The sequence below is a fragment of the Otolemur garnettii genome, unplaced genomic scaffold (assembly GCF_000181295.1).
Source record: "Otolemur garnettii isolate 467f Iridium unplaced genomic scaffold, OtoGar3 scaffold00022, whole genome shotgun sequence".
NCBI classification, from domain to species: domain Eukaryota; kingdom Metazoa; phylum Chordata; class Mammalia; order Primates; family Galagidae; genus Otolemur; species Otolemur garnettii.
This window is the reverse complement of record NW_003852417.1, coordinates 7279962-7292481: the sequence shown is the minus strand read 5'-3', so window position 1 is coordinate 7292481 and position 12520 is coordinate 7279962. Positions and strand designations below refer to the sequence as shown.

General features: G+C 38.5%; 1 protein-coding gene across 1 annotated transcript in view; it reads left to right on the top strand.

The window, feature by feature from the left end:
• The window catches only part of NBAS (neuroblastoma amplified sequence), a 367205-nt gene that overhangs the window by 210897 nt on the left and 143788 nt on the right, over nucleotides 1-12520 (top strand). The window contains 3 exon segments of the mRNA XM_023511811.1: nucleotides 6663-6830; nucleotides 9874-9987; nucleotides 10305-10425. Of these exon segments, the coding sequence (XP_023367579.1) occupies nucleotides 6663-6830; nucleotides 9874-9987; nucleotides 10305-10425 (403 nt within the window).

Genomic DNA, 12520 nt, shown 5'->3' with positions numbered 1-12520 from the left:
AGAGAATTGTTTTTATTATTTTTTCTTAAGAATACTTCTAAAAGTCGCATCACCAGTAATAAGGATTGTACTCTTAATATTTTGAGTTCAGAATAAAATTTGCTGTAAGTAGAAGTTAGGTAGGGGAAGTACTTTGGAGCCATAGTTGGCCACACAGAACTGTCCTTGTTCTTGTGAACTTCTTTGGTATTGGTAAGTGTTGTTATAGGATTTGAAAAATATTATTAGTCCTTGTCCTTCAAGCTACATAACGCACTTGACATGAGATTTCATGTTATATTTAATGCTAGGAATTATTGATTTGTTTTAGGGTTTAATCTGTTTCTGCCATTATAAACTCTAAATTAATTAGCAGTTTGGTACCATGAATATAAAAAGTGCCAGTAATAATCAACACACAGGTAAATTTTGCCTGAGCCCCATTTTCTTTAACTATTATATGAAGTCGAAAGAAAACTATTTTCTTCATTGATGATCTAGTTACACTATGATCTTGGTAGACTGTCCCAAATTAAGTGCTGCTTCTGTGGTGCAGATGAGCCTTTTATTTTACTTTCGCTGTTGTAATTTTCATTAGGGGAAGCTCTTACAGAAGATGCTCTCATCAGGTACATTTCTGAGCATGTGAATTCCCTTTATCTTCTGAAACAAACTTTTAAGTTTTATAGGTTTTAAATTTTCTATCTTGAACTAGCCTATCCACATAAAAAGAAGTAGAATTTAGGTTCATTTTAAGAAATTGAGTGATTGTTTATGGGCTGGATTTTGTGATATATTTAATATAGCCTCTCAATCATGAGGTAGTATCTTTGTAGTAAATGAATAGAGATTGAAAATGTGACACAAAATCTGATTTGAATAACATTTATCCACTCTAGACCCAACATAATAGGTTTTTGAAAATGTGTCTTCACTTAAATAGCATAGTAAAGACAGACTTCTCATGCTTGTCTGTAGATCTAAGGTATAGTAGAGATTTGTCATATCCTCTGAGCAGATAGTAATAAAGTAATAGTGTCCCCACTCTTGAGTCGCTTACTGTGTAGCTGGAAGAATGAGCAAAATAATTAATAGTTCAATCAATCTATCATTGTGAGTGCACTGAAAGCATGCATGTGATATTAGGAGTGGATAGAAGAGGCACATACTATCTTAACATTTTACTTATAGCAAAAATATTACATGACAGAGAACACTTATAATAACATCTTTATGGCCTTGGAATAGGCAAAGATTTCTTAAATATGATGCAAAAAGTATTAACCATGAAGTTACAAACCAATGCATTGGACTATTTTAAAATTAAGAACTTCTGTTAATCATAAAATATTATTAAGAGAAAGAAATGGTAATCTATAGAGTGATAGAAAACATTTACAATCCATCAATCTCATAAAGGATATGTATCTAGAATATACAGTCAACTCCTACAAGTGAATGGGCAAAAGACTCAAGAGACAGTTCACAAAAAAGGATGCTCAAGTGGCCAAAAATATCCAACTTTATTAATTCACTACAGAGGTGCAACTTAAAAACCACAAATAGATACCATTACATGATTACTAGAATTACTAAAATGAAAAACACAGGAAATGCCATGTGTTGGCATGGATGTGGAGTGACCAGAACTTTTATAATTGTTGGTTAGAGTATAAATTGGTATAACCACTTTAGATAGCAATCTCACTACTAGGTACATGCCCCTAAATGCATCATATGTTCACCAAAAGATAATTACCAGCATTTTCAGGGATGCAGTATTGATATTAGCTGCAAACTGGAGACCGTCCAAATGTCCATCAGTAGTAGAAAGGATAAAGTTGTGATGTATCCCATACCATAACATGTTATAGCAATGAACTGAATAATCTCCAATACTTGACACGTCCGAATGAATTTGTACTGAGTGAAAGAAATCAGTCACAAAGAGTACATAATTCCTTTCATATAAAGTATAAAAATAGGCAAAATTAATTTACACTGCTGCAAGTCAGGATAGTATTTATTCTGGCAGTGTTAGTGGCTAGACGTGTGTGCAAGAGAGACTTCAGCAATTCTGGTTCTGTGGTTTCTTGGTGTGAGGGCTGTTACATAAGTGAGTTAAAATGTATCAAACCCTACCCTTACACTTCTTTAATGTATCTTACACACATACTTCAATAAAAAACTTATTTAAAAAAATCACTATGCCTGGATTAAAGACATGAAGGTAGAAAATATGCTGGCAGTAATTGTCTTTGTATCATGGGACTGCCACTAAATACTGTCCTTTTGTTCCTGTCCTTTTTTGAATTTTCAAACCATCTTTGGTGAGTTTGTATTAGTTTAATAACAGAAAAATGAACTTAAATAAATGCATATATAAATGTTTGTGTGTGTGCGTATGTGATTTTGCCAGTGTGTCAGAATCCTTCAAAGGACAAGTGGATTGTACATTTTGACAGCCAGATCTGTGAAGGAGAAGGGAGGTGATGCCCACTGTTCAACTTAGTGGAACCTCCGTTTGCCTTGGTGTCAGTATTCGAATACGTCCTCAGCAGCGTTATGGTGAAATTGAAGGGTGACGGTATGAAGCACCTAGCTTACAGAGTAGGCATTTAATAAATAGTAGCCAGTCTGATTCTTACGTGTCTCCTAGACTTTACTGTTGGTAAACATGTGTCTTCTAGACCATTGCTGCTCCTTTCCCTGAAGCTCCTCTTCTCTTACTTAGTTCTTCCTCCGCAGCTTGCTTTGCTCATTTTTTAAATATCTACTGCATCTAACTTTGATTAATAAACCATTAGAGTTTGCCTGTATTCTTGACTTTTCTTCCTTTTATCCCCTCCTAGATCTTCTCAAAGATCCAGCTTGGTGATAGTGTACTTTCTTTGTCAGGTGGTTGGATGCAGAATCCTTGAATTTCTCTGCTTATCTGAGTTACCTCACGCCCTTTTCACCTTTAGACAGATTAGAAATAAAAACACTTAAACTTAATTTTACATGCAGGTGGAAGATGCCTTATACCTCATTATATTCCCAGCGTCACTACCTGAGTTCATTCCCTGATTATTTTAAACTTGGGGTAACATTCCTGCCCCTAGCATAATCTCTCTAAAACACCAATGTGATATTATTTTACTTCCTTTGTTTAGAGCCCTCAGTGGCTCTTCCTTCCTGCAGGACGAGGCAGGAGGTTGTGTGGCATGGTTTGTGGGAACCTCGCTGGGCTCGCCTCTGCCCTCCTTTCATCCTCGCACCCTGCTCTGCCTCTTCCTGTGCTCTTTTCTATAACTTTGTTGAATCACTTAAGGTCTTCCCGGTTTGCCGTGTTTCATAAGTTCCACCCTCTCCTTGAGAAGGTTGATCTTCACCCTCTGGAAGCCTGAAATTCTTTCTTGCTGAAATACCACCTTTTCTGTGCAGCGATTCAGAGGCGATATGATCTCTCCTGTGGTCTCATAGCGCTGTGTATGTACCTCTCTTACAGAAGTTGTCTTTAGTCTGTAATTATTTCTCACCTCTCTGCTTCCCTTCCTATTTTCCGAGCTCCTTGAAGGCAGACCTGTGCCTTACTCATTTTTGTCATTCATTGCCTAGAATAGTGCACAACATGGAGTGAGAGTGAAGATTCGAATGAGTTCTAAGTGGTTTTGTTTTTCCATTTACAGATTTTTAAGTAACTCAAAAGTATAACCAATAAATTGAGATGCTTACTTTGTATTTTACATATACACCGAGAAAGAGAATATATGTTTACCTCAAATTCCTTCTGAAATTTGTTTCTGGCAAAGAACTATTTTGGAAGAATTATTCCTGGGGCTTAAGATATACATTACTAGTCCCACTCCATGCAGACATTATTAGGGGAAGAATCCTAGAAGCAGAAAGCATCAGAGTATATATTAATTTGGTCTCCAAGGCTCTTAGTATCCCACAGAAAGGCATGCGTTGGTGGTTATGTGCACCATGACAATCTGTCCAGTGGAAAGAGGCCCGGCCCGTGTTGCAGGATAGGAGTTGGACGTAACATCAACACCACTGTGTTACATAGGAAGCTCCTTGGCTGACCTTATCAGAAAGGAGGCCTCTGGAGCTCAGGAGCTACAATCAGTGTGCTTTGTTTCTTAGTCAAACCTCATAAATCAGCTAATCACTGTGTTTCCTGGAGAGTGGAGAAGAAATGGTCCTTCACTGCCAGCTCCTCAAATGGTAAAAAAATTAACAGTCACAAAACAATGGGGGACAGAGGGACATGAAAAGGCAAACTGTCCCTGACACCCCATTTGTATGGGACTGTAAGGAAAGAAAAGATGCCAATAATGCCACCACTAACGCAGTTTTTGCTTTTTGTTTTTACACCCCAATATGCATGTGAAGCACTTGGTAGAGTCCTGCCGTGTAGCAAGCATCAGGATGGGGCAGTGACCGTTATTACTACTGTGGAAGGGAGAGTTGGGCTTGTTCCCCTCTGGCCTTACTACCTTAGCTTTCAGAAGTGTGCCAGTGAGTTTCAGTCTTTGATTGTGTCTCTGTCTCTCCTCCACAAAAGGACGAGCACCTTTGCTGACTACTGCAATGGAAGAAACCAGGTCACGTGTGGAAGGCCAGCTAGAAGGAAGGCTAGGAAATGCGGTCGTCAGCTGCCCAACTTTAGCACCTGTGAGACAGTATTGAAGGGGTTCAGACTAGGGTTGAGTGAGCCAAGCTCAGTATCCACAGTCTGAAACCCAGGAGAGGTGCTATATTTATTGGTACTGAAACCCCAAATCATTATTTTTTGCATGGTTGCCCTGATAGTATACAAATAATTTAACACGATTGCTCCTTTATTAATATGCCATCCATTATTTCTATGTTTTAGTAATTAAATTATAATATATGATATTGCATTGAATTGGCGGTTTATGCATTTTTAATGTCCAAAAAACTCATGAACCCAAACTTTTTTAGCATGTTAAAAGCAATTTGTAATAATTATGGGGAACCTTAAACAATAGTACTTTAGGTCAATTATAAGGATTAGATAATAAAGCTTAAATATATTTCCCTTTTAGAAGTAGGAATAAAATACATATTTATTTAAGCATCCCATGCAATGCATTCATTTTCTGTTGCTGCCGCCACATATTACCACAAACTTAGCAGCTATAAACAATGCAATTGTTTATTTCACAGTTCCCATAGGACTGAAATCTGGCAGGCTTGGCTGAGGCTCAGTCCCACGGTCAGGGTGCCCTCCAGACTGTGTTCTTTTGGGGACCTCTGGAGGAGAACCTGTTTCCATATTTACAGTGTTGGCAGAGTTTAATTACAGGGCTGCAGGGCTGAGGTCTATCTGTATTACCTTGGGGGCTGTCCGCAGTGTCTGGAGGCTGCCTGCACTCCCTGGGTGTGCTCCTTCCTCCGTCTCTAAAGCCAGCACTAGGAGTTGAGTCCCTCCTGCTTCAAAATTCGCCTGCCTCTTCTGTGGCCTCAGTCTGCCACTGTCTCTCTGACCCTAGCTGAAAAGAGTTCTCTGCTTTAAGAGCTCACAGGATTTGGTCCCACTCAGATGATTATGGATAATCTCCCCACCTTCAAGTATGTGTCCTAATCATATCTGCAAAATTCCTTTGCCAGGTAAATATGACATATTCAGAGGTTCCAGGGATTAGAATTTGGACATGTTTGGGACTCATGTCCACCTCTCTAGCTACCTTTCAGTTGACCTAGAAGAGTATGTTTGTTCAAGTATTTGTTATGTGATGATACCCTGGTAATTACTGAGTGATTATATGATTTATCATCTTGTTATTATAATACTTACTTAGTGTCTTAATGAATGATGTAATTATGTAATATAGACCTAAATGGACAAACTAAGCTATCAGCTAAGTTACCTGTCAGTTGCAAGAAGACTATTGGCATTGAAAGACTAGGCCTTAATTTTTCTTTCATTTAGCTGGGATACTTAAGAAATAAGTAGCAGATGAATACTAAATTGATAATTTTATTTTCATACAAGTGATATATTTCTTTGACTAAATATAGATGTTGTCTTTGTTATTTTTGTTTAAGACTGTTTAATGTATTGGCACTTTCTTCTCATGAAAATCTGAGTAGTAAATGGAGAGTTAGAATTTTTGCTGATTGCTTTAAGAGTGGTAGGAGGTTCCACATTACAAACCTTTTAAACACAATTATCTACTTGTTTGGATGGAAAATATGCCTTTTCGCGTTTAAAGGTGGATTATCTGAATCGTCTACTTTTGTCTGGGTGACAGTAGCAAGCATTATTCAAGTTAATAATTTATTTCTTAATTACTATAAATAATACATACTTTAAAATAGGTTATCAAAGAAGCAAACATGAGTATCTTATTGTTGGGATAGTAGATGGATTAAAAAAAAGAATCCATTATTTGTTTTATAATGTCTCTAAAAGGGATTATGTAACTAATGCACTGTAATGATTTTTTCTTCTCTTGATTTTTTTCTGCAAACGATTCAAGGAAGAACAATATGCTAATATTAATGTGCTTTATTTCATACTTATGAAAAGCAAAGTTGGATTTTTCAGTTTTCTTCATATCTAACGTATGATCACTTTAAGCAGTCACATTATCACTCTCTGTTTTCTGTTCTTGTGACAATGCATGTTTTTGCTCTTGCCATTTAATTTTTTTAATTTTTTCACATAGGATGAAGCAGGTGTTTTAGGTCGCAGTTCAGCTGACCTGTTACACTGGACCACTGCTACCACCATGAAAGTGCTTTCCAACACGACGACCACCACCAAGGCAGTGCTGCAGGCCGTCAGCGACGGGCAGTGGTGGAAGAAGTCTTTAACTTACCTTCGGCCCCTGCAAGTGAGCAGTGCACCCTTCTGTTAACCACCAATTGTGCGGTTTATACCAGTTCAGTAGCCCTGCTCCTTAGTGTTTTCGCTGTTGTATCTTTATCTTCTCTAGAGTATTAAAATGATCCTTAAGAAATGTCGGCCTCCTGTTAGATGGAGAATGAGTAATCTGTTTATAGACTCTACTACCAAGGAGAACTAGCAAAGGACACTAATAGAGATTTAGGTAAAGCTTGGTTTAAAAATCAATATTCAAATTTAGTGAGATGAAAAGAAAAGTGGTTTTATCGATGGTTACTTGCCTTTGCTGTATTTCTGTAGGCTAGTAGTTGAGCAGAAGTGCTAGGAGCCCGCCTGGGGCCTCTGAGGAAGGAGCTGGTGTACCGTATTCTTGTTTCCCTCTGGGAAGTGTAGACTAGGAGAAGTTTGCTTTCTAGGATGCCTTAACCCATCACTCCCCTGCTGTCTTCGCTGCTTTCTCATACTGCAGCCCTGTAGCCTCACACTGGAAAGCAAAGCGGAAAAAGAAATAGATGCCTGTTTGTCAGTTCACTTAAAATACTCACTGAGTATCTCAGTCATTCATTCAGCAAATACTTATTAGGCTTTGTTTTTTAAACTTTTTTAGAGACATTGTCTAGCTCCATCACCCAGACTAGAGTGCAGCGGTATAATTATAGCACACTGTAACCTCAAAATCCTGGGTAACCTCAAACTCACCTCCTCCCTACCCCCAGGAGTTAAGACTACAGACAGGCACCACTACACCTAGGTAATTTCTTTTTTTTTTTTTTTTTGAGACAGAGTTTCACTATGTTGCCCTTGGTAGAGTGCCATGGTGTCACAGCTCACAGCAACCTCTAATTCTTGGGCTTAAGAGATTCTCTTTCCTCAGCCTCCCAAGTAGCTGGGATTACAGGTGCCTGCCACAACGCTCGGCTATTTTTGTTGTTGTTGTTGCAGTTGTCCTTGTTTAGCTGGCCTGGTCCGGGTTCGAACCGTCAGCCTTGGTGCATGTGGCTGGCGCCAAAACCACTGTGCTATAGGCTCTGAGCTTACACCTGGCTGATTTAAAAATTTTTTTTTGTAGACACAAGATCTTGCTATATTTCCTAGGCTGGTCTCAAACTCCTGGTTTCATGTGATCCTCCTGCCTTGGCCTCTCAATGTGCTAGGATTATAGGTGTGAGCCGTTGTGCCTGGTTATTAGGTATTTCCTATATGTCAAATACTGTGCTAATTACTAGTAATAAAGTGAGAACCACTTAAGTCTAATCTCTGCCCCTTTGGAACTTATATTTCAATGGGGGAAACATAGGCAACAAAATATTTGTATAATAATTTGTTGGTGAGTAGTATTGAGCGCTATGAAGATACTTGACCCAAGATAAATGAATCATGATGGTATGGGAAGTCAAGTTCTGGTTTAAATAGAGAAGTGAGGTTTCTCAGAAAAGCGGTCAGTTTGAGCAGAAATAATGATTGAGCCAAACAGAACAAGTGCCAAGCCCCGGGCAGGGGAGTGTGCCTGACATCTGCACCCAACACGCAGGGAGTCAGTGCGGTCTGAGCATAGTGAACCCTGGAGAGGATGGTCAGAGACAGGTCGGAGTGCTGGGGGGGAGGCTGGTCTTTTAAAGCCTTACGGAGGTGGTGATAACCACTGTAGAATTTGTTCTGAGTAAGGTGGAAGGCTTTTGGAGAATTTAAGTAAAGCTGTTTTGTGATCCATCTTTATTTTTACTGAGATCACTTAACTGCTGTACAGAGAGCTGCCTGTGGGGAGTTGGGGAGCATAAGCAAGGAGGCAGGGAGTTGACCTGTCCTGTTCTCCAGGTCAGTGATGGTGGAATGTGGATTAGGGAACCTGTGAAGGAAGTGGGAAGTGGGTGGTTTGGAGGCAAATTCTATGGCTCTGTTGATGGTCTGGGTGAGGGATAGATGGGAAAGAGGAGACCTAAGCACAATGGTTCCAACAGCAGGGTAAGTGAAGTGAGCATTACCTGAGAGGCTTTGTATTTGACCTGGGGTAAGTGTATCTATCACTTACAACTTCAGGTATCACACTGGATTGTGATTATGGTTATTTTTATGTCTCACATGTTATATGGTGGGGGGAGCTTTATGTCTTAAGTATTTACCACGATACCTAATATATAATTTTTATTAAAGTGACCTGCAGTTTTTATCCTCACTTATAGCAGTAGTTCATTGTTTCCCTAGACTATGCTTGGCATAAAGTAAGTGCACAATCAACTTTGGAGAGTGAGTGAATGTCTTTTACGTGGCTCCTCCAGTAAGGAACTTTACAGCCTATTTGGAGAGAAAAAGACATAAAGATAATTAACCATATACTAGAGATTCTCTAAAGTGCTTGCTAATCAGAAATGCTGATAACAAGTGTTCAAGGCCTGCGTGGGAGTGGCAGTTGGGAAGGAGACGGAGATAATTAAAGGAGCATAATCATGTCATCTTGCTCTGACCTGGCAGAGTTTCAGCAGGTGAGGTCTGAGTGGGGCCTGGCAGGAAAGATGGGGCCTAAGCAGGCAGTCAGTGTGGCAGGCCCCTTGCGGTGAGAGAAGAGCACAGAGGTTGATAGGTCGCATAACACAGGGCAGTTTGGTTTGAGTGGAGAGTTAGCCTTTAGTGTTAACTAACAGTTAGTAACCTAAAATGTTACTCTACATGGTTTAGATTGTAAAGCTGGGCAGCAACACAGATGAAATTTAGGCCAGTGACTCTGACTGCAGTGTAAAAAACTCAATGTGTTTACAACCCTGATTGCTTTCGTGTTTCTGATTCCTTGGTGTCAGAGTGACCAGGAAATCAAAAGGCACTGCGTGGCGGGGCTGAAGTGCTGCTCTCACAATATAGCCGTTGCTCTCACGTTCCCCGTGGCGTCTGGGCCACTTTGACTCTCTCTCTTCAGGTCATGGGAAACACATGGATAACTTCTCTTGAAATGAGCCTTTTATTCCTACCTCTCTCTCTCTCTTCCTCCTCCTTGCTGTCTCTTTCCTTTTATTCAATGTTCTTCACTTTGTTTTATTCAGGGGCAAGAATTTGGTGGTGCTTATCACATCGGAACTGTAGCCAATAAAGATCTGGAAAGGCAAGGGTGTCATCCCTTCTACGAATCTGTCATCTCTAATCCCTTTGTCACTGAGGTAAGGTAGATAACTGCTGTGCTTTACATCAAAATTTAAAAATTCTATCCTGCTTCTGTAGATACTGTAACAAAAACTAAAATTTTCCTGAAAATGTGTTTCTCTTTGTTCTTACTCATGTTATTCATTGGTTTTATGTAATTTATTTCATGTGTGTTATGATTGATTGTGAAATTAGAATCTATATAAAATGTTACATAAAATAATATAAGTTATTCAGGTGACCAGAAGACATAAAATCCTTTCATTGTGTTTTCTGGGATTATGTTCAAAGAAAAAAGATGCTACTAAATGGTAAAACTGATTCTTTTGTCTAGTCTGAAGGGACCTATGACGCTTACCAGCATGTCCCAGTGGAAAGCTTTGCAGAAGTTTTGCTGAGAACTGGAAAACTGGCAGAAGCTAAAACTGAAGGAGAAGTATTTCCAACAACAGAAGGTAAGAAAAAAGGTTCTGGTTCTTGACAATGTGTGACTCATAGTAGGAGAACAATAATTATGAATGCACAAATGAACGAGAGTTTTGAAAAAAAAATTTTTAATAATTTTAAATTGCTTAAATTGACATCATTCTTTCAACATTGACTGAGGACTTATTTTTTCTAAATATTTATTTCAATTAAGGATTTAAAAGGTTAAATAATATATCATTCCTATTTTTAAGTTTCTAATTATGTAAAGTGATTCTCCTAGAGAATGGTACAAAGTGCTCAATAAGTGTTTCCTTCCTGGTTTTGTGCTTCTATTAAGAAGGTAAATGCATATTTGTTGATGCTCAGAATTTTCTAGATGGTGGCAGGTCTACCCATGTAGTATTTTTAGAAAAGAAATGCAAGTTTACCAAAGACAACTTAGTTTGTATGCTTTTATTTTTTGATTTTTCTCCTTAGTCTCCTTACTTCCTTTCAAGGTTCTGGGGTAGTTTCCTTAACTATGTCTTTTCCGTTTCCTCTTTTTCTGCTCTGTCGTCTTTCATGAATACCTCATATTCAAAGGCTGCTGGAACTACAGCTGGTTTGTCTATATTCTATGTGTAAATGAGGAAGAAAGAGGATGAAAGAAAAGCAGTTTTCTTGCAAATTTTGTCTTCATTTTCTCTTACACATTACTGGCCACACCTAACTGCCGAGGAGCCTGGATGTTTTGTCTTTTAACTGAGCACATTGCTGTGTGGAGTTAAGCCTCCCAAACCTGATACTATCATGCATTTTTAGATGGTTATTTTTTTTCAATTAATATTTATATGCAGTGGAAAAAGAAGAGGCAAATACCACTTTCCTTTCCACAATGTAGGTCCCTTGAATGCTGGAGGTTTTACTAAGTGTATCATTTTTCTTTGACTCTGAGCTGCATGTTTCTACCTCTTATCGTTCTCTAATCATGTATATCTCATAGTTATGGATAGTTTTCTTTTGTCCACAAAAAATTATTATTAAATTCATGGCACTTATTACAGTTGATATTTAATATATATGATGAGTGTAGTCACATTACTCTTCCCCTGTATAATTATTCTTTATTACTTTTTGCTTTTCTTGGTATCTTCTTAAATCATTTGCCCGTGGATTAAGTATGACTGGTTATCATGTAGTTTGTCCAGATAGAATCTGAGACCTTGAGAAAGTAGAGGGTTGGAAGTAGGCGTATCACCTACTGAGTGTCACAATAATGGACCAAAGTAATGATCAGGACTTTGCATACATTGGTTTATATAATATTTTTATTAATTAGTTTGCAAAACACAGGCATACTTTGTTTTACTGCACTTCACAGATAGTGTGTGTGTATGTTTAAGTAAAAATTGAAGATTTGTGGCAACCCTGTATCAAGCAAGTCTATTAGACTTATTTATCTTACCAGGTGCTCACTTCATGTCTCTCCGCTATGTTTTATAATTCTCACTTCTCAAACTTTTTTATTATTGTGATGTCTATTTTGGTAATCTGTGATCAGGGATCTTTGATAGTATTATAATTGTTTGGGGGGGACTATGAACTACTTAGGCCCAGATGATATATGGAACTTAATTGATAAATCTTGTGTGGGTTCTGACTGCTCCACCAACCAACCATTCCCCATCTCTCTCCTCAGGCCTCCCTATTCCCTGACATACAGCAGTATTGCAATTAGACTAATTAATAATCCTGGAACAGCCTCTAACTGTTCAAGTGACTGGGAGACTCACCTATCTGTCACTTTAGATCAGAAACTAGAAACAATTTGGCTTAGTGAGGAAGGCATGTCAAAAGGTGAGATAGTCTGAAAGCTTGGCCTCTTGCACCAAACACTTAGCCAGGTTATGAATGTACACGGAAAGTTCTTGGAGGAAATTAAAAGTGCTACTCTAGTGAGCATAAGAATGATTAGAAAATGGAACTGCATTATTGCTGATCTGGAGAAAGTTTTAGCGGTTTGGATAGAAAATCAAAGCAGTCACAACATCCTCTTCTGCCAAAGCCTAATCCAGAGCAAGGACCTAACTCTCTTCAATTCTAAGAAGTTCTGAGAGATGTGAGAAAGCTGGAGAAGAAAGG